The following is a 27,070-nucleotide window of genomic DNA, read 5'->3' on the forward strand; positions in this document are numbered from 1 at the left end:
CTTCATTTGAAGTCACTGTGACTTTTGACAGCTGAACAGTAAAGAAGAGGAAGAGGACAGAAGAAGTTTTTCAGATGTTAACCGCAGGTTTTTAAACCAGTCACGACGCATTTCACCTCTAATTGTCCCTGTGCGTTTTGACGATGCATCACGTCGTTCATCTCGAGCAGTAGGCGTGTGTATTCTGTGTGTGTGCGAGAAGGAGAGGGATGCCTGAAGATCATCAGACTTCAGGCCCAAAATTGATTGGACCCTTAATTGTATTTCCTGGACTGCTGACGGACACCCAGTTTGAAATTCAGCGTGTGCGACACGAGGGTCAGAGAAGTCAGAATTTGCGTTCGCCTCCACATGCGTCCCTTCAAAACACACATATTTATCCTTCCTTCGCTTTCTCCTCCCCTGAATGATGTTTTCAATAGGTCGTTGGCAAAGCGCTGTGAGATTAATCACACTATCACAGTGAGCAAGATTATGTTTTTATGTAAAGTAATGCTCTGTCATCTCAGAGTTATACTCCATCCATCATAAACGTTTAGCAGACTCTCTCTCCCGCATAAAAAAATAAGTTTTAGGAGACTGAATTTACAGTAATGACATATCACACTGGTTATTTTATGGGATGGTATGCTGGACATTTGTCCGGTTCTTTCATTAGCGGGATTCACTGCTTAGATTTTCATTATTTAAATGTACTCTCTGATTTCAAAATCCTCCTGCTCACATATAAATCACTCCATGGTGTAGGGCCAAAGTATATCACTGATATGCTCCCACTACATAAGCCTTCTGGATCACTGAGATCCTCTGAGTCCGTCAGAATCTGTTCGTGGTTCGCAGAGTAAACTCAAATCAAGGGAAAGCATCTTTCAGTCATTATGCAACAAACAGCTGGAATATGGGTGTCAAAGTGATCCAGTAAAGGGCCGTGTGGCTGCAGGTTTTCATTCCAACCAAGCAAGAACACACCTGACTCGACTTACTCCATCACCTGAACTGTCTTCACACAGTTGATTTGTTGGACCAGGTGTGTTTTTGATTGGTTGGAGTGAAAACCTGCAGCCACGCGGCCCTTTACTGGATCACTTTGACACCCATGAGCTGGAATAGACTTCCTGAAGATGTGAGACTTTCACCCACTCTGACCACTTTTAAAACTCGACTGAACACTTTTATGTTCACCTCAGCTTTCTGCTAAATCTTTGCACTTTTAACGTCCGCGCTGTTTTTAGTATTGTCTGTGTTTTTATTCTCTTTGTCTTTCTGTAATGCATTTCAATTCATGACACGTTGACATGTGCTGTGAAGCACTCTGAGTCTGCCTTGTGTATGAAAAATGCTGTATGAATAAAGTTGCCTTGCGTCTCTGATAGTTCTGGATTCACTTCATATTTAGCTCTAATGAGTTGTAAGTGCACACCTGGAGCAGATCGCCTCATTATATGGGGATAAAGGACAATTGGAGAGTTATTTTTCTGTGGCACATGCCAGAGTGAGAGGTCCTCAGGGGTCATGTCTCGATATTAGTATTCAGTACAACATCAGCAGTGATTCCTGGGAGATAATTGTCCAAATTGTTCTTATTTGTGTTGTTTCTGTGGATGAGTTGCCAGTAAATGAACTCGTAGGTCAGGCAGAATCCTGTTTTTACTTCATAACAGAGTCTGAAACCTATTTCGAGTGGATGAATGCTTTTCACAGTAGTTACAACAGGTATAAAAATAGCTTTCGCAGCAGAGGGAACAGACACTACAGTGTTTTATTTTTTTCATTTTTTTGCCTATAATAGAATAAATCTCCCTTTCAAATGGACCCAGTTCTTCTGTCCACATTTAGTATCTCCCGTCCCTAAGCACCTTGGCCAAACTTCAAAGTCTTTCAGTGCTCGCTCTGTGCTGTCAAAAGCACCAAAGTTGTTCCAGTGTGATACCACACATCTGTGCTTTGTGTGACTTTGAAATGGAAGTGGTATGGAAAGTGAGGCACTCTTCCCATCCCCCCTTTTCCCTTATCGACGAGGAAGCAGGCAGATTAAGGCATCAGTGTTTTTTACCATCTTCTTATTCAAGATCGAGTTTTTCTTAAAGTGATGCATATGTCTGTATATATATATATATATATATATATATATATATATATATATATATATATATGACCACACTGGCACTTGATTTTAGTCCCACATTTAATTATTTGTCCTGCATGCATCTCACATTTCTTCTGCTCCCAGCGTGTTTACGATCTTTAATGGACCAAATCAACAAAACAGTGAACAAGAGGGCAATATGTGACTTTTCCAAACACTTCGTTTAAGCGTGAAAGCATCAATGAGTCATTAAAAGTGTGTCTTGTACAGTAGCTATATCTGTGGAAGCTAAAGTTTATGCACCTTATGTTTTTTTGTGTCATACAGTAAAGAGATACGTCACTTTTGGCTCCAATCTTTTTAAGCATTAAGCTTTATTTATTTCAAAAATGTACATTGCAGTAGAAATTTGTTTTAATGTGGAAATGCCCTTAAACCAGTTAGGAGCTTTAAAACAACCTCCTGGGTGTTTTGCAAGACCACCAGGGTTTTATCTTTCAAAAAACAGATGCTCACCTCTGTGGCCCCAAATGCCATCAAAATACTCAAGAGGCACACACTGTGGCGTTATATGGAGGTGGTCACCTGCCCGAATCCCCTCAGTCTGAGGGCTACAACTACTTGCCATGCTGATCATGCCTGTCAGCTAGTCCTTGACCCCGATGTCAGCGCCTCGGACTTTAAAGCTGGCCGTGTCACGTCCTCTTTGCTCTATAGGTTGTGCTGATTAAGGCCAGCATTTAAAGCAGGAACTGGAGCAATCTGCCACCAGTTCTGCCTGCCTGTCTGCCTGCCGGCCTCTTTGACTGTTCGGTCAGCAGCTAGGGGCCTGATTACAGCGGGCTTTATGGCTCAGCCTGGACAGATGGTGCGGCTAGCTGTGTCCTGCCCCTGAGTTCATTCTCACCCACTGTCATTCAACAGCTACGGACGAGCAGTGCAGAACTACCAGGAAATTATTATGTTTAATTCATATTCTTCCCACAATTTCTATGAATATACTAGTGAATCAGCAAAGCTTCGTAGAGCTGAACACGTTATGTTATTGGATAACAAATAAAGCTGTTCCCCGTCTACATAAGCACTAAAATAAGTAAAAGAAATGATATAAAATGCAGAATTTAACCACACAACAAGGTCAGAAATGACTGTAATCCGTTATCCATGATGAGTAAACCGTTATCATTGTTGTCATTGGTTTGTTTTCTTACTGAAAAGGGTCACATGATAGGAGCGCGACAAATCAGGCGCTGATAAGACTCAGTCAGGAAGTGATATGGGTGCTGAGTCATCATTTCTAAAGGTCACCATCCAGACTGAAAAGGGGTCAGCAGTGTTTCCAAAAGTCTCCGTTTTGTAGTTACATTGTTTTGGTCGTAGTAGTGTGGATGTAGCCCTGGAGTGCTGGTCGGCAGAGCCAGGCTAGTGTCCCCCTCTGTTTCAGCTACATATTTAAAAGAGACACAATAGGTGGTATTGATTTTAATCCTTTTCTTTTGTCTCGTTTATCTTCACTGTGAACAAAAGCAGAAGAAAACATGACATTCAGCTGATTGTCACCTATTTGTCAAGATGCTCCTTTTTTACCAAAGCCTGGCTGTCGCTCCCTGTCCGCCTGTGCTCCTCAATGTCACTTTTATCTGATCACTTACATGATCCCAGCTGGGTCCAAGATCATGTGTATCTTGTTGGGCGCTGTGATTTCTTGCTTTATACAATCTCAGAAAGTGGATGTGTGTAGGATCAAAGTTCAGCCCAACAACTCGAGGGATAACGACGGCATGTGGCTCTAATTCAGTCGGAAATATGCAGAGGCATTTTTCACATGCACTGTTTGACACCTGTTTTGCATGCAGCTTGCAGTGTTAGCAGCACAATACAGCATCTCAGATTGTTCCGAGCAGACCAGGACTTGAAGGTCAAGGTCAATCGCTCAGTGTTTGCTGCTGTGATTGCATTTAATTCAAGCCATCAGCGGACACATACGGCCGGGGCGCAGACACACGCCTACAAAATCAAACACAATAAGTCCGTAAGTGCTATGTTTGCACATTTGTACTCAATCTAGTCATTTGGACAAAGTGTTCCCAGCATAGTAAAGTGAGCAGAAGTTGGGATTCAATAAAAAAACAACCAAAAACATCCACATTGTGTGTCTGCCACTGATCCAGTGCCATTCTCTTTTCATTACCTCATTGTGTGTGTTTGCGTGTGCACGCGTATGGAAGGTGTAATAAAAAAAAACACAATTGAAGGCTGAAACGATCCATTTCACACAACAAAACATCTAATAAAATTGCAAGAGCTTTAAAATAGACCCCATTTTAGATGTTTATAGTAGAAGCAGCTGGTGACTCTGCATCACATCATTTCAGACATTGTGACCCAGTAAAACCCCTCGGGCAGGTTCACACTGGCTGTTCTGCTGCTGAGATTAAAGACAAGGCACGTTCAGACCTTGGTATCATTCTACCACTGTGGAGCAACATGCATGAGGAGGTCTGGTTGCCTAAAACTGCTGCTGGCTAAGCACCAAGGTCTTACAATAAACAATGTAACGCTTATTTGGGATAATCCACAGCTTCTGTTTTTATTGTCCGAGCACTTGTGTGAACAAGTCCTCCCAAATTAAGTGACAAATTGTGTGTTTTTTGTCCATAATTTAACAAGATTATATGCGTTGTGTGTGCAGGATGGAAGAAACAGTGCGGTCGCTGCTGCAGAATCAGGGCGTCGTGGAGCAGACTGGCGTGGACACGGTGGACATCATGAAGGCCTACAAGGTAAACTACAAATTCCCTGTGTGTCTGAACGCATCCTTAAAGGACTGTGAATGTCTGGAAAAGAGGCAATGAAAGTCTCTGAAGGCTCTGAGTTCTCTGATGAATCACACTCACTGATATAAGAGTAATCTCAGTGCAGATATACTGTAGGTATCTTTTGTATATCTCACTCCTCGTATTCTCCGGCTCAGACAGCGTTAAGTAAAGCTCGACTGAACCAAGGTGAGTGCATTCATCTTGAACCTGTTACATAAGAGAAATAGCTGCTGGGATTGAGCAGGAAGGCGAAAGAATACCACATATTTCTAAAGCGCAAGGTCACTTTTGGGGTTGCACTTCACAATTTGGAGCTCGACATGTTTACACGATGTTCCAGCGCAGAAATGCCTCAGTCTGTTCATCATCAGTGGGATGTTATTCACTCCCATGTCTGAGAGCCTGAGGAAAAAAAGTTTTGCTTCCAACTGTGTGATGCATCCATTAGATGACCTGAAAACACCTCTTTAAGCATTAATCCAGCATCAGCACCACACAAATCTTTCTTTAATGGCACATTACAAGCATATGATAACTTTAGTGTCCATAAAGCAGGGGCCAAATTAATACTTTTAACATCCAGCAGCATAAAGCCTCCGAGGGATAAAAGCAAAGGGCATGACTGGTTTAGCAAGTGTGCAATAAAAAGAGTGTCTCTATAAATGACTGTATGCGTTCATCACTGTAGATAAAAGACAGATATAGATGCAGGAGATCTTTGAATGATGAGTGCAAATAAAAGTGTGCGGAATAAGAAATGAGCACTATAAGGTAAAATATCAAACATGTGACGAGCAGCCATGATAAAAGGCTCATGTGCTTTAACTGTGTCCTGAGCTTTATATAAGCTTTATAATGAAAATACGATCATGGACAGCCTCGTCTGTAAACATATGTGAGCTGAATACAATGTGTCCATATGCAAATGAGTTCTTCCCTGGGTTCCCTGCCACAAACACATTACACTGAGGAGAAACAGAAGGACAAGGGTGATATGAAGAGGAATATCAAGTGGTGTGTGGAGATGATAGTCTTCACTCGGGGCACCTGCTTCAATCGCGACCAACTCTTTTGTATTTACCCATGTCTGAATCAAACGGTAGCTGTTTATTTAGCTATTCAATGAATTGTTAAGTCCAAGGAATGCCAAAAATATTTAATTTACAATGATATAAAACAGAGAGAAGCTGCTACATATCCAGTCAATTTTATTTATAATGCCAAACTATATATAATGTTATCTCAGGACACTTTACAGAGTAGGTAAAGACCACACTCTATGACTTATTTATGATTTACAGAGACCCAACGATTCCCCCGTAGAGTACGGTGGAGACGAAAACCTTCACTATAACAGACAGGAACGTCAGACAGACCCAGCTCTGTGGAGGACGGACATCTGTCTGCACCGGAGAGAGGAAGAGAAGGAGAGAGAGAGAGAGAAAAGACGGACAGATGGACAGAGAGAGACAAAGAGAGACACTAAGACAGAGACAGACACACTTCCAGAGATGCAAGCAGCCAAAGAGTAACAGTAACTATAACAATATCTGCAGTAATGTGAATATGACTCATAGTTTATGGCGGTTAATACAACACATGTTAGAAGCTGGATCCAGATCATTCTGGCCTTGCCAGGTAAGGGATATAGATGATGTTTAATCTGTTATGATCTAATCATTTAAATATAAATGGAAATAAAGTGGCACTAAAGCATTCTTTAATGAGTCAACCTTCACTCTAATATTAACTGTAATTTCGTCAGCAGGGATGGTAATGTCGGTATTGATGCTTTATGACAATATTCACGTTGTCCATCATTTTGACGGACAGGGTCTTAAACGTTCTGTCATAATTTATAAGTACCAGCCTTTTTAATGTTTTAATGATAAGACACATTAAATAGCATTTACTTAACATTCATTTTCCTGGTTTGATAATTGATCTACAGAACAACCTTTAGATTATGCATTAACAAGGGAGAGAGAGATGAAGAGAGAGAATATGAATAGAGACATTGAACTAGCGGTCACTCTAAGTGTCAAGACCACAGGAAGCAGCCGCTGTGCCGTCCCAGTTATTTGGCTTTTTTTCAAATAATAGATAGATAAATAGTTCTTGCATCCTGCCCGCAATGCAGTGACGCAGAGCTGGTTGAAAATCAGCAAACTTCAGACTCTTTGCCATTTTGGTATGTAGCAATATCGCCGTAACCTGACTCTGCGTATCCATCCCAGAACTCTTGGTTAGAGATCTTTTGGGAAGAGGTGGAGATACTGGTTGCTGATTGGATAAACCATCTGTCTGACAGGCCAAGTCCACTGAATGATGTTGTGCAGTCAAAGAGAATAAACTTGCATTAACAAGGGAGAGAGAGATGAAGATGAAGAGAGAAAATATGAATAGAGACATTGAACTAGCGTTCAAGACCAAAGGAAGCAGCCAACGTGCTGTCCCAGTTATTTGGCTTTTTAAAAAAAAAAATAGATAGATAAATAGTTTTTGCATCCTGCCCGCAATGCAGTGACACAGAGCATGTTGAAAATCAGCAAACTTCAGACTCTATGTAGCAATATCGCCATAACCTGACTCCGCCAGATGGATTGAGTCTCATAATCTGCATTTACTCTGCATTTCCATCCCCGATCTCTTGGTTAGAGATCTTTTGGGAAGAGGTGGAGATACTGGTTGCTGATTGGATAAACCATCTGTCTGACAGGTCCACAGAATGATGTTGAGCAGTCAAAAAGAATAAACTTGGAGGGTAATTTAGGTGGTTGTATAACTGAACACCATCATTCCTCCTGTTCTCCTGTTGCTGCTGTATTCTGTGTGTTCAGCTGACAAACTCAATAACTTGAAAGGGCAACGCGAGGGACAAGGTTTCCCCCCCTCTCCCACTCGAGAGCCACTCTGCGGAGATTATTACAGGGCCCTTTAACGCCGTCTGATGAGCAGTCTCTCAAAGCAAACTGAAGACCTCACAGGCTAGCCCCGGCAAACAAAAGCAAACTTCGAAGCGCGCTCGATTGTCTGATGGAATCGAGCAAGATTGAGAACCTAATATATGTTTAGAGGAGATTGGATCAATCTGAAAACAAAGTGTTCTGTAGGACGTTATTTCTAATTCCTATTAGGAAAGAGAAATATCTTGTTTTATTTGGATATATATATAAAAGAGGAGCTGCAGTCATCCATTAGTGCTACTTCGTCCGGCACATTAACCACAGGTATCTCCAGGTTTGACAATTATCTTTTTCAAAGCTCAGCGAGGGATGACAAATGTAGTGCGTGCACGGTGATTTATCACACGCTCAACAACTGAAAAACTCATTTGAAGAAAAGCAACCAGTGCTTCAGTTCACAGCACATGTCAAAGTTGTTTTTGCTACTCAAATATAAACACTTTTTCTCGTCTATTACTGGATAGGTTTACTTTCTCGGTTCTCTATAAGAGCTACTCTTATGAAACATCGGAGAGGTTTAAAGGATGAGATCACTCTTTGGTGCAATTCATAGATATTGTAAATGGACACAAGCATGCGTGTTTCATTTTCAGCGTAAACTGGATCACAAAGTGGCTTAAAATATTCAAAAGTTCATTAAAATGTCCTTTTTTTCTTGTGAGATAGTGGAAAGGTTTTACCTTGTCAGATCCTTTCATTCAAAAGAAAATTCTGGTGGAGAACATGTTTCATTTTAAGTTGAACTTCAATACCATCCTGTGAATAATGGCTAATTTTGTCTGAAAAATGCAGAACATAGTGAAGAATACCCTTCATATTTTGTCAGAGCCCTTGAAGAAATCTGAATAATCTCTTGTGTGTGACTGAGAAATCCTTGTGTTTTCATTTTCCAGTGTGGCGTTAGCAAAACAGTGCCTAATTAGTGCTAATTATTACTAGTGGTTAATTATCGCAGATGCCAGGAAGCCAAGAGAGAGAAAAAGATAGCTGGCAAAGAGAAACAGATACGCAGTGAGGGCAAAGAGGCAGCGAGAAGGATCCCCGTAACACAGACGGGATGGGAGCCCTCAAGGTCACTGCCACTCTTTGGAAAACAAGTGAAACATGATTAGGGATTAGGGGATGTTTTGGAGTTCTGTTGTCGAGGCTGCCTCCCTGTTGTCCCGTCTACCCATCTGATCCTCTCCTCTTTCGTCTCCCCACTCTCAGTTTTCTTTCCCTTTGATTTTTCTCTTTCACGTCTCCGTACCCGTTTTTTGCATCCTGCCCTCAAACATTTGTCATACCTCACTTCTGAAAGCGTTCTTTCCATCTGCTCAGATTTTTTGCCTGCCAAATGTCCTTCTTTCTCTTCTCCCTCTAACCTTGTCTTGTTTTCTGTGCGTCAGGATAAACTCTCGGAGGAGGTGCGGAAAGATGGTCCCGAAGAGAATGGCTCCCCGCCGTCGACTCAAGCGGAGCAAGATCCTCCGAACGCCAATCCTGATGCCAGCCAAGCAGAAGAGGACAAAGACAAAGCCAAACCCCTTCTGGATCGCCTCAAGGCCCTGGAGGTAACCACTTCACCACTTTGACTGGTTTTCTTTCTTTCTACCTACCTTCTTTCTGCTTTGTTCTTTTTCATTCCTCCCTCTTCATCCACACTTCCATCCACCCCTGGCTATCCTTTGTGTCCAGCCTGTCTGCCAGTTGTCAGAGTCCTTGCTCACTTGTGTCTGAAAGCATGACAGCTCATCAAATTCTCCAGTATTCTTCGTTTAGAGAGCAAAGTCATCCTGTGAGAGTCGCTGCGGGGGCCTCGGCTGTACTCCAGCTTTGGTTTGTTTTCCTCTGCGCTCGGGGATTTGAGCTGCACTCCGCCGCGAGCCCTGAGCAACAGCTGAGGCGGGAGTGCAGCCGTAGTGATACACGCGGATTGTTTTCTGGGTTTTTTTCTACAGAAGTCACTGGACATATCCTCTAACACCACAATTAAAGCAGTCATACCTAAACAAATTGGGCCACCAGTCGAACCTTCTAGTCTCTAAGTGGCTCCATGTGCACTCTTCATAAGTGTTCACCTCATCTCAAATCATGTACAATTTTTGGAAGACAACAAAGGCAATGGTGCAATTAAGTGTATTCTTTCAGTGCACACACATGAAGAAACACAAAAGATTCCCTGGGATGAATTACATGACATTAAAGCCTCCCTGATATAAAATAGAGCCTAATTACAGCGAAGTGGCAGGTAATTGCCTATTGCTCCTCAGCTGTAAGTTATCTTCTGAGACTGGCAGGAAGTATGGTCAACCTGTCCTGGTGATCCATCTCACGAGGCGCATTATCCAAACATTACATTTTAAATGGCTTTATCAATAGTTGTGCCATTTTTTTCACCTTTTCTGCCGGCGCAGGTGATGGATGCACCAAAGAAGAACAAAGCAGGGGCAATACATCACTGCCCCACATCGTGCATAAACTCATCTGACACTAAGGAAGCACTGCTCCCCTCTTATTTCTCCAGCTGAACTGATAGTATTCATTTACTTGGCAGCCATGCGCTGTGGTCTGTAACTGGAGTAACACCCCGACTTTAGGATAAATGGTCATCTTTCTTGTTAAGTGATGAGAATATAGGTGCTAAAATTACCCGCGTGGCCAAAGAGGATCATTAATCAACATGTTAGATACAACTTCCAGGTTTATATTCTGGTCTCAATACAAAGCATCCACTTTGAATTTTATCACTTGATTAAATGGGTGTTATCAGTTGTTACCAATGCTATATGAGGCAGTATGGTCCTACTTTACCTCGTAGGTGGCTCAGTAGTAACCTGACCATCGTCAGATCAATTTCCCTCATCCATCTGGGATCGCTCCACAGGAAAGTAATTTCAGGAGGCTGGGCCTTATCAAAAATCCTTGATATTGATATGCTACTTCAACTACTCACATTGAAACCCGTGACGATGATGAGAGCAATGCGGGGAAAAGCCAAACCTGGTCAGGAGAAGGGAAAAAACATTGTCTCCACCAACAAAAGCCTTCAGAGCTGTTCTCTGGTGTTATTTTAAAGAAGGAAGATTCACTAGATTGGACAACACGGATGAAATAGCAGCATCCATGTTGACGCCTGCTTCCTCAATGAGAGCTGCCATTGTTCTCTGAATCACAACAGTCGCTTCTCCGCTACGTCACATCTATAAAACCCTGCCCGGCTGTCCTGATTGCCTCGACCACCTGAAATCCCTTTCCTTCCGAGCGATCCCAGATGGTTGAGTGGAGCTAGGCGAGAGTAAGGATAGCTCAGTAGGCCATTATCACCTATTGGCAAGTTGGATCACCCTTCAATGTAGAGGCTCAGATCAACTGCTCAACTGCTCTAGTATGAGAAGGGACAGTTGTAGTAAGTAGCATAAAGAATAAAAGTCTGCACAAGGAGGAAGGTTGGGGTTGTGGAACCAAAAGTAAACATGAACTTTCCTCTTGTAACGTTCTTAACACATTAAATGTATTCATGTAACCCAAACCACAACATATAAAGCAACAGGAAACTGTTACCATATGAATAGATGACAGTGTCGGAGACATAAGACTTTCTCCCCTTGCCCTGCGATCCGCTGCAATTACTCCTGTACAGTATACTAACACGTTGCACAAGCCTGAAAAGGGCCACAGCAACACAATCCATCAAAGTAAACATGGCTACTTCTTTGAACATATCAGTGTGTGTCCTGTGTTGGGCCAGTCTCCTGACAGCAGCAGGAATGACCGGAAATGCCTCACAAACTTAAATGTCACGAGCATGTTGATAGTGTTTATTTGCCAACACAGCAGTTCATGTGGAGGATTCCCAGTGAAGGAACAATGAGATCGTATTTAGAGGATGATGTTACAGTATTCTTTGCTGTTAAACAATAATTAAACCATTAGTAAGTCAAAATGACCGTCTGATTCTTATTTCAACCTTTAAGAAATCTTTTATGTCAATGAACAACAACAAAGCAATAACATTTATGTCAGCATTCAGGTAACAAAATACCCCTTAAGTTGCATTCTGTAACTGTGTCCTGGAGAGTCCGATAACAGTTTCGTGCTGCTTCTTCAGGTTGAAAAAAGAGCCTAGTGTAGCTATAGCGCTCACAGACAACACATATTAAGAAGTGATGTCTGTTTGTTGCTGTTGAGTAGGAAAAATGTTTTTTACACAACAGGAATATTGTCCATTGGCAATATTGTCCGGTTCAATGGCAAATTTAGTTAAGATGAATCAATACATCGTATTAAATAAGATGTCAGGGGATTTTTCTCGTTCATTTTCCTAAAAATAGAAATTCAATTCACAAACACACGAGACACATTTCTGTATTTCATTCATTACATTTGCACCAATAACCACGCTTCAAGGCTTCAATTAGTCACTGCTTCTTTTTGATGGTATAATTACAATGTTTTGGGTTGTAATTATGTTTACCATGTTTTCATCAAGACGTCGGTAGTTTCTACTAAAGGGCAGAGGGCGAGAGAAGCCAGGCAGCTGACAGCTCCTAATGTGCTGCCTGCCACTGACAAATTGGAAACTCCCGGAGATCAATAGGGCGCTGCCTCATCGCTTGGCAAGTGGAGGAGATATTCTTATTAGGTCTAAACTCCAAATGGCTAGCTACAGCCCCAAAGTTCAGCATCATAACTTCCATCCCTTTGACCTTTCTCTCCGGTTCTTTGCACAATTTTTATCGGCCATCCTGGTTTAGCGCTGACATATGACCTTTGTGGAGCAACTCTCCTGTTAGTTGCTGCTCTGCTTGATTGCTACTTCCATCTGTCATTTTGTTGCATCACACGTAACCAAAGTCACAGGGAGGTTTGGGCTTCACTGAACCCGAATGTGTGGCTGTGTTTTCGTTGCAGGCGAAGAATTCTGCCTTGGCCTCGGAGAACGAGAGCCAGAGGGAACAGTACGAACGCTGTCTGGATGAGGTGAGTGCAGATATTTTTCTATCTCACTCCAACAATTATTCAAGGGTTCCATATGACATACTTACCTTGAAAAGTTCACAAATATTTGCTGTGAAAGTAAATTAATAAATGCAATAATCAGTATTGTTCAGCTTAAGATTCAGGTTTTAATGAGGTCCTACAAAGCACATTAGGTTTCCCACAGGCTGGTAGTTTACTTGAACCACAGCTTGAGGGTGAAGGAGGTGCATTGTTGGTGTTAACAATTAATTTAGAAAACGTTTTTCAGGCACTAAAATCTCTCATCTCTCACTGTAATAAAGAGGCTTGTACGTCTGTGCCGCTGGTGGATTCAGTGGTTTAAAAAAAACACTGACGGTGTGCCCTCCAGGACGCCCTTCCAGTGAAGAAAACTGAATGAAGCGCACTCTAGGGGGCCCTTAAAATTGAAAAGGCCATATAGGCACTGCACCGTGTTGCCCCTCACATAGCATGAGTCCACCACTGAGCCGTGCTATGCTTAACAAGGATGCTATTTATTTATCATGCTTTTTAACTCACAAGGAAGGAGTGCACTTTAATGTCAGAAGGCCTTTTGTTGATGCTCATATAATAAGAACAGAAATGCGTTTGAGTGGATGTTTGTTTTTTTTGCAGACACTACTCAGCTTTAGCTTTCATTAACAGCACTTTGCACCATGACATACAAATGCACCACCATCATACTTATAGTCAATGGTCAAAACAGCTTTCAAAGTATTAAAGTCTGAAGCTTTTAAAGTCTGAAATCCCAGCTGTTAAAACTTTAACCTGATGTGAACGGTGTTGCTGAAGCAACGGTTTACATAACAATGGCACTTCTGTGCCCTCTGGTTATTTGTGAGAGCTTGATAAGTGCTGTTTAGGGAGCCACATGAGGGGAATCAACCGGCCCGGATCTTGGCTGTGCCTGCTTGCTGAATCACTCCAGGAGGGAGGGAGGTGAGAAGTGCGTTTGGGGAAGTATGTCCAGCAGGGACAAGTTGCCCAATTTGTCCTGGAACCAACCGGCTCAGCAGACTGAGCAGATCTGTCGGAGGGTGGGAATGGAGGAGGGGAAAGGATGGAGGGATCAGAGGAGGAAAGGGTGAGGATGATATCAAACGCAAGTGATAAAAGAAGAAAGCGAGGCTTTTAGTGCTGCATTAGAGTTTGCATCCTCCATGTATTGTATAATGTATTTGAGCTCAACTCAGTCCTCGTCTCCTCCCTGCTCCCCTGCCCTCATTAAGATGGCTCAACTCAGCTTTGTTGTGTTTACTTGTCAACTGTGTTCCTATGTGGTTGACTTTTGTGGAAGGAGGGCTTGGTAATGATCCTGTTTTGATGATGGAGTGTGTGTGAGCCTCTCTAACAACTGCACAGAACAACAGTGGAAAGCCTAACGTTTGCTCTGTAACAGAAGGGAGGATTTTTTTCTATGTTGCTGCAGCTGCTTGACTGAACTTTAGTGTGTGCAAGCTCATTTGTAGTTTAATTACTTGTGTCAAAGTCATACAATGACTGCAATCATCATTTGAAATCCTCCGTCCGATACCATTAAGCCAGGCTGTGTTTGATCCCAGGGCTACTTTACACAAACACATTTGTAACTTGCGGTTCCAGAAGCAGCAGGGCTCATTTCACCATATTTACTCCCATCTCTCCTCATTCAATAAACGAGAGCGAGAGCACTCAAGAGAGCCGATGTGGCTTCACACAGTATTAATGAGCAATCAATGGGCAGTAATCGGAGCCGCTTCTCCATCTGTGTTGTGGTCTGAAAGTGCGGACGGGTGTTAGCTGCTATTAGACCCAAGTCCACACGCCTCTGCAGTCAGTCAGACACTGTCAATACAACCATTAGGAAGTGAGGATCAAACATTGTAAAAGATGTGTGTGTGTGTGTAAAACATGCACTGGATACTCTCTCTGTAATATATTGTGTTCACTTAAGCTCATAAAAATTCATCCTATGTGTAAATTGACTGAGGAAGTGCAGTGTTGGCAATGCAGATTTGGTCTACAGAGGCCTGTAAGGGTCATACGAGGTCAAGAAGACCTTATAGTAACACACTGTGTTCCTATGTCTGTTTCAGGTTGCTAATCAAGTTGTGCAGGCGCTTCTCACCCAGAAGGTTTGTGACCAATAACCAAAATCCTGCATTATTAAACCAACGCTGATGAACATGATCACTTTCTTACCTGTCATACAAATACAAACACAGAAACTGAACATTACATACACAAGGAGAGCACTTTCCTCACCCCCACTGTGTTTGCTTCTCACTCAGGATCTGAGAGAAGAATGTCTGAAGCTGAGGACTCGAGTTTTTGACCTGGAGCAGCAGAATCGAGCGCTGGGTGTTCTGTTCCAGCAGCGGATCAAGCCTGCCTCGGACCTGCTTCTCCAGGTGCGCTGCCCACTCAAAAACACAACATGCAACATGAAATAAAACTGAGCAAACTCTCAACACTACTACAGTCTCTTGAATGTGCAAACATAGCATGCATTGGGTTGTTCTCATCCACTGCTCTTAAAGTATACCTATGAAAAGCACGTTGCATACTGTACGTCCCTGCTCCTCACAGTTGTAAACCTGCTTGCTCACTTCTCATCCTAACTCTCATACCAAAGGAAGCAGCAGCAGCTTCTCTAATAAACAAGCAGAGCATTTGAAGATGTTTTCGGGTTGTTGCCGCTCTGGGGTCTCAGTTGGAGACAGAGGCTGCAAAGACAACTGAGAAAACTCTGATTTAGAATAGAAAATTGCGTCATTTTTCCCCATCAATCGTTCTCTCTCATCAGGAGCTGCTCTGTTTTGTTGTTTTGAAGCAAAGATAAAGAAAGCGCACGCCTTAAAGCAGAGATCCATTGTAGTTGTTGTGGTTTATTTGTAGTCATCTGGGTTCAATCTGAGGTGGTATGTGAGGTTCATGTTTCACTAAAGGCTCTCTAGTGCACTGGGACGTACATGAAACTTCTAGAAGAACTTCTACAAAGGCCTCCCCCCAAAAAGCCAGCAATGCTCCCTGGTGTCCCCAAAAACGAATACCCCCAAACCAGAATAAAATATGCAGTTTTATTCATTCAATGCAGCTCTCATTCAGATAAATGTCTGCATCCTAAAAAACAAACAATAAAAACACCACAGAACAACTACCATATTTATATAATCCACTATCTTCACATGGCTGAAAATGCTCAGTTCATCTTTTTGTCTCCAATTTAGTGAAAAATGTCCGTGTGTGAAATCCAGCTTGATGTTCACAGTGTAATTATGAGACGGACGAACCATTTTGTGCTTAACGCATCTGTTGTCAGCGGTGATAGAGCATCACAAGGTCAGTTTGGAAAGAAGGGGTTTCACATAATTGTGTAAACTGTGTCTCAGGGCTCCTCTCTGTCAATATGAAAATCGAAAGATGCTTTCAGTCCGTCCAGACAAGAGGAGGAGAGAGAAAGAGGAGGAGGCCAGCAAGGGTAGATAAGGAGGGAAGGACAGGAGGGGGGGGGTGAGAGATGAGATAGCAGAGAGGCGAGGCGACATAGAGGTAGAAGAAAAACTAAGGGCAAACAAAAAGGGGGACATATGGAAGATAGCTTTGGTATAAAAAACAAAAACAAAAAGAAGAAAGAAATAATATGGCTCTGGGTGTGTTGTAAAGCTCTCTATCACTTCCAGTGCCATTATTAGACGGGCAGGAACATTGTCAAGTGAAACTGCAATATAAAAGGCTTGAGTGGGGATATTGATGATATCACTGTGGGGACCAGGAGGAGCAATCTAACCGCAGATAAGAATTAAGGCCAAGACCCTGTGTAATGCCTTTTTCCCTTTCTCCCCTTCCATATGATTCAGCTCAAAGTAAATGAGCAGGCAGCTGAGACGATGTGTGGGTTGATTTAGCGTTGATCTGCGGTTTTGTGCGTCCACATTTGAAACATCACAACAGTGACGCTGCAGCCTTTAAATGTTTCCCCACTGCAAAGCCATTCGCCTGCCCGCTCATCGCTTCATAATGACGTTTTCACCATCTACTGGTGATTCACTGTAAGAATTAATCATTATGTGATCACAGCGCTCCGGATGTCCTGTGCCTCCGTTATGAGCTCTCCAGTCATGTGTGGGAGAGGTGTTAAAAACACCTTTATTTATCACAGGGAACTGGAACTGGAAATATCTCTGGGTTTATCCATCTATCTATAAACCACCAAATATATTAACTAGAAAAGCACTTGGAGAGCGCAGACCTGTGTCAGGGCCAAATGCTATGTTAGCGAATGGGAAGAATAATTGGTGTCTCCGCTATGTCCACTGTTAAATATGAAGGGTTCTTTATTGGTCCAACAAACCAAAATATAACATCTTTGGCAGAGGTTAAAAAAAGACCTTTAAGAATTAATGAAAAGATCAAACCAATTATAATGTCTGTCTGCTCAAAGTGAAATCCCGGTTTAAAATCATCCCAGGGTCTTTTAAGGCAAATTCGTTCATCAAATAAGCCATCGAGACATTGTTTTTACGTGTGTGAACGATTAACGTAGATTTTCCGGAGAGACACTAACAGCGTGCCGCGGCTAACACGGATAAGCTCGGGGCTCGGAGCCCTTGGAGGATTTTACACTGGAATTTCACTTTAATATGAATCTATCACTAGGAGCCGGCTGACTTAGCTTAGCATGAAGACCGGAAACAGGAGGAACCTAACCTGACTCTCGGCAGATGAATTTCGTTCCGCCTCGCTTCACTCAACCATCGCTCCGTAGGAAAGGGATTTCTGGAGGCGGGGCCTTGTCAAAAATCCTTGCATATGATTGGATAAACCACTTGTCCGTCATCTTCGTGCCACTTCAACCACTCACATCGAAACCAACCCGTGACGCCTATGAGAGCAGGGAAAAACAAAACCTAGTTGGGAGAAGGAGCAAAAACATTGTTTCCACCAACAAAAGCCTTCAGAGCCGTTCTCTGGTTCCTTTAAAGAGGAAAGATCCCAGATGGTTGAGTGGAGGTAGGTGGAGTCAAGGCGAAAGCAAAGCGGAACAAAATTCATCTGCCAATCAGGTCAGAAGGAAACTAACCTGACTCTCGCCAGATGAATTTCGTTCCACCTTGCTTCACTCAACCATCGTCATTTCTGGAGGCGGGGCCTTATCAAAAATCCTTGCATATGATTGGATAAACCACTTGTCCGTCATCTTTTTTGACGTGCCACTTCAACCACTCACATCGAAACCAACCCGAGATGCTGATGAGAGCGACACGGGGAAAAGAACCGGTCGGGAGAAGGGCGAAAACATTGTTTCCACCAACAAAAGCCTTCAGAGCCGTTCTCTGGTGTTCCTTTAAAGAAGAAAGATCCCAGATGGTTGAGTGGAGGTAGGCGGAGTCAAAGCGAAAGAAGACGAGCAAGCAAGCATGAAATTCATCCGCCAATCAGGTCAGAAGGAACCTACTGCATTTAAAAAACACTTTTTGATTGATCCTATTAGCTTTAATACAGCTATTGCAGCATTATTATGGTACTTCTGAAACTAAACCTTCACCCTTGTGTGATAACAAACAGTTTCACATTCCCCTTACTGACTCATCCTCGCACAATTACTCAAACAAATATGAAAATAACCAGGGTGAATTTTCATTTCTTCACTGGTGGAGCCTGGAGCAGAGGGAGACATAATCACCCGTATGAGTGTACTGTTTCCCATCTAGCTCCGGACCTTTTGCTTATCAGTAATTAAACATTCTCAAGTTCCCCCGAGGGCATCTTGAGTTTCTCTGATAAAGAACCGCGATGCTTTAAATGAGAGCTGCAGCAGCTGTGCACCTACGCCGCCTTTCAGCTCAATTGGTTTGACTCCAAAAAAAATGGCAGGGATTCATTTCAGAAATAATCTGACATTTTCCATTTCAAAATAACAATCATGGCTGTTTTCTCAAACCATGCACTATTTGCAAGGGGAAAATAACTGGTGTGCAGTCCTATCCACTTATGCTGCTTATCAAATGTGACAGACCGTTGGCAAGTGAGTGGCCCATTACTGGGACAAATACTCTGTGTTTCATTCAAACTACCTCAGGGCCCCGAGGACACAGCGTGAGCATGGTGACCTCATTACCGCTCATGCAATTTTGCAGCTTGTACTGTCAAACATGCCACGGCCATCAGCTAGAAGTTTCTGTGCAAAACAAAGTTGGAAATCACAAATTTAAACACATCTTCAAGAATAGCGGTGATTTAATATCTATGATAAAAGCTGCAGAGTGAGGTTTTTGAATATATATGACTCTAGTGTGGTCATATTACTGCGGAGGTTTTGTCTCATATCCCGGTGTAGTTTAAGGGCTGTGTGGAGAAAAAGCCTCTGTGATGAGTCAGACATAGAATGTGTCATGCAGGTGAGTGGCGTGTGTGTATGTGTGTGTGTGTGTGTGTGTGTGTGTGTGTGTGTGTGTGTGTGTGTGTGTGTGTATGTGTGTGTGTGTGTGTGTGTGTGTGTGTGTGTGTGTGTGTGTGTGTGTGTGAGAGAGTGTGTGTGTGTGTATGAAATCATGTGTGTCTGTGTGTGTGTGTGTGTGTGTGTGTGTGTGTGCGTGTGTCCGTCCGTCCGTCCGTCCGTATTTTTTCTCCGACTGCTTGTCGACCCACTGTTGTGTGAGTGTGTGTGTGTGTGTGTGTTGGTGTGTGTGTGTGTGTGTGTGCAGGACCGTTCAGGTGCCATTACTGCTAAATTTGTTTGGAAGCTGCTTATTTCTTCTATTCTGGGCACCACTATCAAACCAATAACAACGGAAAAAACCCAAACGATTTTTCTTCAATATGACACACAAAAAATTTCCATTTGCTTCCAAACAAATGCATGGCCTTTAATAGTTATTAAGAGGCCACATTACCATGATATATTAGCCTTGCACGCATTAGTGTAAGACTTTGATTTTGGCCTTGAACCTCAAAAAGTTCAAGATGTTCACATGGCGTTGTCATCTGCCGCATCCATCGGCTATCTCCCCCCCGCGCGACCCTGTGACACTATTGATTGAATTCTTGATGAGGATGCTGAGGAGGTGAAATCCAGCACCCTACGATAAGATCAGAGCCTCCCCTGATACCTCACCCACTCCCGCCCTCCTGTGGACAGCAGGGAGGCAGAGTGATGCGGCATCAGAGCTGCGTATTTCAATTCTAGGAAAACTGGGATGAGAAGCCGTCTGGTGCTTTGAGTCCAAACCAGTAAAACCAAAATGGCTCGAGGCCGTGTTTAAGTTTGAAAGAGCGATGCCGATGAAGCGTCACAGATCAAAACAGCACAACTTTGATCTGGAGAAGGCAAAAACAGAGACGTTCACTGCCGTTTTAATGCCTTATGTTTAAATCAAACCAGGTTTTGAAATGTATACAACAGAGCATGATGATTTAACCGTAACATTAGGAAGGTCCACATGGTAATGATCGGGGGCATCTATCTGTTTCCATGGCACCGTCACGACTTAGTCACTGAAGGTGAAAAGTCTTCACTGAGTCTTCTTCATTCACATGCTCACACTAATACACACAAAAAAAGCTTTTATATGTGAATGTTTTTGCTGAAAGATGAAGAGAAATTCTTCGGATGGTTGTGTTTTGGCCACAGGCGAAGTGATGCAGGTTGTTTTGTCTTCTGAGACAAAAGAAGCAGTTTCAGTTCTGCTATCATTAGGAGCTGCTCTCTCGTCTTTGTTTCTTCCAACCAAAATGTCCAACACAGAAAAAGTCAATACATAATACGCAGGGTTTTAAGGGATGTGAATCTGAATCCACTCGTTTTTATTTTAAAGTGTTTACGGCATTGTTAGAAAAATGTGAGCAGTTGTATTTCAGAGCTCAGTCTTTATTTGAAGGTGACTTTCACTTTACGAACGTGCAATTTTCATGATGGATATTTTGTCGGCTGCAGGTGCACAGCGTGAGAAATGCATTTCCTCTTAATGGTCGTAACTGAAGACTGTGATATATCAGAGTGCAGAAATACATGTGTGTGTATACATATACTCCCCGGATGAGCATTAGTTTTACCCTGGGCAGGAAACACGGCTTAGATCAAGTGTTTTGTTCCAGTTTAAGTTATTTTGAGCGCAGGGAACCCGGTGTAATTAAGTCCTGAGATTAATACGTGGAACTGTATTTGGTCTGTATCCTCCCCTCTTAAGCACACAAGTTAAATATCAGAAGAGACCGCAGACTAGCATATGAATCAAAAAAATCAAAGGAATCCCTTACTCCCTGATGCAATTATTTCCTTTTCTTATTAATTTTTTTTCCGGCCGATGACATTAATGACTTTGCGCGAGGAGTATGAATCAGGGCTCTGCGTGGCGCCAGTGGAGGGAGTCTGATCGGCCGGCAAAACGTTGCCCAGCGTCAACACACTGTACAGCTTTAAGAAATGTTGGAGAACAAATTCCCATATTTATTCTATTTTATTTCTAATTACATTTTAGCTTGAGAGAATTGTTGTACGGGAACATTTCAGGTATTAAATGTGAACACATTTTGAATAAACAATAGACTTTTAGATGGTGCTCTGTGCTGTACAGAGTACTGATGATCTAAGAAGGAAAAAAATCCCCCTACCATTCTGTTGTCACGTCATTTTAATCTCTTGAAATCCCCCAAATTCACTCTGGTGTGTCCTTCCTCCTGCCTTTCAGAAACTCCACTCTCGGATCATGGATCTATCTGCGGCAGATTTGCTTCTGGAGCCTGAGAGGAGCAAGGCCTTCTTGCTTTCCAGGAATACGGACTCTCATGTAAGCTTAATGTGTTTTGTTCAGCCTTATGAATCGTCCAGGTAGCATAACCGCAGCCCCCTCAAGAAATCATTACAAGATATTAAAATACAGAAATTAAGAATGTGAAGCCGTGACCCCTCCACTGCTCTGAGCAGGAAGGGCTGGCAGTATCACTTGGCTCTAAGAGGAATAAATCCTTGTCATGTTACCAGAAAAGCATCGATTGAGACTTGCCGTCAGTAAAAATGACTCCATAGAACACTGTGGTACATTAGTAATCTTATGTATTATGCATTAAGGCCTGAAAATGAGTTTGCTCCCTTTTTTTACCCTTTTGCTCCGCGGAGAATGCCACCTGATAAACTCTAATGTGTGCTTTGAGAGCGGAAGAGGAGGGAGAAAATGAAATGATAATGGCTCAGATGTGAATTATGAATCATTATCATTATCATGATACGCACAAGTGACACTTATATGAGATGAATGAACTATCTTATTTCTTATCTGGCATACAAGAATATACACCGGAGATCAAAATTAGAGAACAAAGTATTAATACTTGATTTATTCTGAAATATTGTTCATTTTTACTGTTGCTCACTGTTTTTTTTTCACAAAATAAAGGTTTGTGCCTTGGTTATTTAGAAAAACATGCTAGTACAGCAGGGGTAATGCCACTTTGGGTCAAAATAAATCAAGTATTAATGATTTGTTCTCTTATTTTTTATCTCCAGTGTAATAATGCAGTTGTGTAGTCAGACTCTCAGCAGTGAGATCCTAATTGGAGAAACATCTGCTGTGTAGTGATGACTGCACATGGTAATTTGATTGATATGTTCTAGATTAAGTTAGAAAATGGCATTTCTTTAGCATTTCAGGAAACTGTCCAAGAGTATTTGAGTGGTCTGTCAAGTCATGTTAAACATCTTTCATAACAAAGTTAACAGCAAGAGAGTAATTAGCTATGCATCGCTATCTGATGACCAGTCAAATACTCAACTCTACTATACATTTGGAGTACTGACAGCATAAATGATGCTATACAAGTTATTAACACTATAATGTCATGCATGTATCTCACAGGAGGTTCAGTTGAATGGAAAGGCAGGTTTCCCTGCGGTCAAGTGTCTGAGCCAGCTGAGTCTGACAGTGCCAGCGCCTGTATACCCCCGCAGCAGCTGTAGCAGCAGTGAGTTGTCCCTGTCGAGTGCATGCAGTGAATTCTCCAGCGGCTCCTTCACCTGGAATGATGGACGCTCCTGCGGGAAAATGGTGAACCTCATTTCCTTTCACTCTTTAATAGGCACAATTGCTATTGTAGCAGCTACAGTAACTCAAGATGCCTGTTTTTCTTTTGAGGCCATAGTTATCTCCCATTTTACTGTGAAATTACACTGATTGTGACTCCAAATGGAAGAAATTCATGTATTCATGTTAACCCACTCTTTCTCTCTACTTTGTAGTCATCTCTGACCTGGGAGAAGAGGCTGAGTTTGGGTTCGTCAGCCCCGAGTAATATCTGCGCCCCCCCGGAGGAGCAGTTGCCAACAAGGCGCAAGGAGAGCAATATACTTGAGGGACTAAGAAAGCTCCAGAGGAGGAAACACAGGAGCTCCTCGGCTTCATCCAGGGTCTCCAAGTCAGGCGACAAAGACTGCATGAACTCCAATGAGGGCATCTACTCTCTGGGTATCAAGGGTGGCAGTAAAGGGGTGTCCAAGCCTACACCTGTGGGTAGACCTTCAACTGTTGGGGGAAGGAAGTTCTCTTATGATTCTGATGACGCAGATGATGAATTGGCACATTCCAGTCGAAGAGATAACATCCCCACCAAGGACAGCTGGTTTTACTGTAAGAGACTCTCCCGCAGCATATCAGACAGTTTGTGTAGCTGGGAGGGGATACAGGACAGTGGAGGTGGAGGTGGAGGGGATGGAAGCTCAGGTCTTGTGGCTATAAAACACCCTTCTGGCTGTGACTCGAAAGAGCGTCCTGAGAAACTCATGAGTTTCATTAACAGTTTTCTCCCTGAAGGAGGGCGGACATCAGCTTTTACTAAACCATCCTTACTGCACTTCAAGCCCTCTGACCCGGAGGGTCCTAATCACCTCTCTGACGTGGATGATCCAGAGGAACTAAACTCTGAGTCTAGTGACATCCGAATGTCCTTTAGCCAGCCACTGGAGCAAGCAGAGAGGGACTCCAAGAGGTTGACAAGAGATGCTGCCAAGCTGCTCGCACAACAGTGCTTGCGAAGAGAGCAGGGACGCACCCAGTCTGCAGATGGGAGGCCCAGGCCTTTTAGCCTAATTAAGGATTCAAAAGAGGCAAAGTGTACTCAGTCTGAGGAGAGCATATTGGCAATATTTGATGCAGAAGGAGAGCCCATTGAACTTTGTGCTCAGAAGCTCACAGCAGGTGCTGGGCCTCGAAAGGGCATTCAAAGTACCAAGGTAGATGCCAATTACGCAGAAGTAATACCCCGAGAGAGGCCAACAAGACAAAAATCATCAAATGGAAGAAACTACACTGTTCTTGAATCTCCAGAGAAGCCATCTGAATATCAAATTAGGTCTAGTAAAACAAGCAATAGCAGGGAGGGCAGTGCAGAGAGGGTGTCAATGCAGCTGACTCCACAAAGGAAACTAATCAAACCACCAAGCAGCCGGCCTACTAAAGGCCACTCCATCCCTCCCTTGAATGATTATGCTGCTCTCAAGTCCAGTAGTTCAAAGATACCTGGTCGTAATAAACCTTCAGGGTCCCCATTGAGATTGTCTAAGGGCTCGTCCACTGAACCATGTAACAGTGGAAACTCAGGACCCTCCAGTCAGGAGAAATCCCCCTCCTCTCCTGGAGTAAAAATGTCCAGGTTCATCAAGGCACCAGTGACATGCTCACAGAGCCCAAAGGCAGTAAACTCCAAGCTCCCCGGCAGGGCCGATTGGAGTAAGGGCTCCTCCTCCAGTTCCCCGCATCTCTCAAGGAGGCACCTGGAGTATGCTGACAATGGTGAACAGCCAACCAGAGACAAACACTGTGAAACCAGCAAAAATAAACTCAGGTCCCCTTCTCCACCCCCTCCCCCGGGCCGCACCACCTCCTTACTGATCAGACCAAATTACGAAGGGTCGCCTCAAGCACATAAAACATGGGTGGCTCAAACAACCACTCCAACCACTGTAAGGGGACCTCCCCCAAGTTACCACACCTCACTTTTACCAAATATGCAAACTACGCTGCCCATCAAGGATAAAGACTGTTTAGACTTGGATGCAGGCTACGGGACTGCACTTGCACCTCAGAAACTGGTTGAGAAGACCAGTCAGCACCTTCAAAAGTCCTCTGCCATGACTCAGACACCAACTAAAGGCACTTCCAAGAGGATGACTACAAAAGACTACCTCCCCTCTGCAAACTCAGGGTGTACTCCGGAAACTGAAAATGCACCTAAAAGCTCAAAGAATGTCCCTCCTCCCTACAGTGCCCTCAGAGGGTCCTCACTTCAGAACTCATTTGCAAGTAAAAGAGGATCAACCCATGAAAATGTCCATCAGACAGTGCAGAAAACCTCTGTCAGTTTATCTATATCGCTTCCGGACAACCCTCAAAGTAAAACAAAACCACAAAATGGTAAAGCTATTGTCAGTCCACCTAACTCGGCTATGCTTTCTCCCAACACAGAAGAAAAAGCCTCAAAGACCCGTATCCCAATGGGGTTTAAAGCATTTTTAAAATCGCCCCCCAGCCATAAAAATAGTCCCTCTATACCAGGCAAGCAGGAGAAAGATCATATCAATTTAGTCTCCAAGGAGACTGTGACTTCAAATGTTTCTACCCAGTGTGACAGCTTGCAGCCAGTGTACAGTATTGATTCACCATCCAAGATGTCCATTACAGAGGGGAAAGATGAAGTCCAGTGTAGGTTACTGGATGAAGAAGTACATGCTGCTGTGTTGCCAGAGGAGGGGGAGGTTTGCGGTAAAGGGAAAAGGAATAGTCAACTTTTCTCTAGGTCCATATCTGTTAGTACCAAACCTCATCTAAAGCCGGCCCTGGGGATGAATGGAGCCAAAGCCCGCAGCCAGAGTTTCAGCACCAACTACATTGAGAAACCCAACATCAATGTTATAGATGGACCGGGAAAAATACGAACTCAGATCATCACCAATTCAGGGGAAAGGGGGAACTCTTTGTCAAGACAGACTTCCCTGGAGGTGCCAAGTGTTGGGTTAGCGGAGAGCCCCGTCCACTCTTCCAGGACTAGGCTTAGCCACTATGGAGGCATGACAGAGTCGAATAGTCACAACGTCCTCCCTGAGAGAACAATCAAATCAGGCTCCAAAGGTGAGGGGTCACAGGGCAAAGAGGGCCGTAGCTTACCCATCAGTGATAGGATCGGTCTGAACAACATTCATAAGCAAGCAAAGGTTGCCTCTCATTCACAGTTTCAGCCTCCCTCTTGTGTCTGTAGCCCAGAAAACCCAGTGCGAGAGACAGGAGGCCTTGCAGCCTGCCCTAATGAGCCGGACTTCAGCAGGGAAGTCAAATCCCAGACAGACTCTCCAGATACGGATGAGAAAAAAATCAGCCCAACAGTCTGCACTATAGAAGAGAAAGTCATGATGGGAATCGAAGAGAATTTACAGAAATGTCAGGAACAGGAGAAGGTCACTGCCAGCGAGACCAAACAGAAAACAGCCCCCTCTCTGGCAAACTGGTTCGGCCTCCGTAAGAGCAAACTTCCAGCTTTGAGTGGTAAGAAAGCGGAGTCCCCCAAAGGAAAAGAGGAGAAGAAAGAGTCGAAGATTGGATCTGTGCTTGCAGGAAAACAGATGAAGTCTGACAAGAAGAAGGATAAGAAGAAAAATGATAACCAGCAGAGAGACAGTCAAGAGGTGCAGAATCTGTCTGAGATGAACAACAAGCTGAGCTCCATCATGGACCACTGCAACAATCAGATGGGTCAGATTGCCAGTCAGATCCAGTGTACGACAGCCTTTATCGGCAAGGACCAGTTTGTGAAAGAGCTCCTTGGCAGGTGGGTGAAACAGCATCTTTGACATCAAGAAAATCAAGAATGACCTACCTTTAATTGATCGTTTGCTACTGTATGTTGATAACTTCCTGTCACTGAGCCTTCTTAGAGTTGTCTTTCTCTCAAGTGAAGCTAAAACCAAATTGGTTGTCCTGCTTAATTAAACATGAGCCATAGCTGCATTAAACCTGTGTGTTTAGAGAGACGGATAAATAAACAGCACAAACAGCTGCTGTCTGTTTGAGTTATGACTCCACTCCTATCAGCATAAGCAATTCTCGAACCAGCATCCAGACACAGAGTCAACACACTCAAGGTAGAGCGTTTTTAACCAGCCAAGCTCCACATTTCATATTCCTCACTTCATTGATTTGCCACTTCAGATTTTTATCTAGTGTAACAGAAAGGGAGCCTTTCATTGAGGTGGT

General features: G+C 43.3%; 1 protein-coding gene across 3 annotated transcripts in view; it reads left to right on the plus strand.

Moving 5' to 3' along the window:
- The window catches only part of LOC310964831 (nck-associated protein 5-like), a gene marked incomplete at its 5' end in the record, with an annotated part of 123,750 nt that overhangs the window by 79,381 nt on the left and 17,299 nt on the right, over positions 1–27,070 (plus strand). For all 3 annotated transcript variants that reach the window (XM_083938116.1, XM_083938117.1, XM_083938118.1), the window contains 8 exons: positions 4,779–4,869; positions 9,260–9,424; positions 12,765–12,833; positions 14,930–14,968; positions 15,125–15,244; positions 21,524–21,622; positions 22,688–22,876; positions 23,068–26,645. In XM_083938116.1, coding sequence (XP_083794242.1) covers positions 4,779–4,869; positions 9,260–9,424; positions 12,765–12,833; positions 14,930–14,968; positions 15,125–15,244; positions 21,524–21,622; positions 22,688–22,876; positions 23,068–26,645 — 4,350 coding nt within the window. The remainder of the gene's footprint in view (positions 1–4,778; positions 4,870–9,259; positions 9,425–12,764; positions 12,834–14,929; positions 14,969–15,124; positions 15,245–21,523; positions 21,623–22,687; positions 22,877–23,067; positions 26,646–27,070) is intronic.

This window comes from Echiichthys vipera (genome assembly GCF_963691815.1).
Source record: "Echiichthys vipera genome assembly, chromosome: 23".
Taxonomy (NCBI): Eukaryota; Metazoa; Chordata; class Actinopteri; order Perciformes; family Trachinidae; genus Echiichthys; species Echiichthys vipera.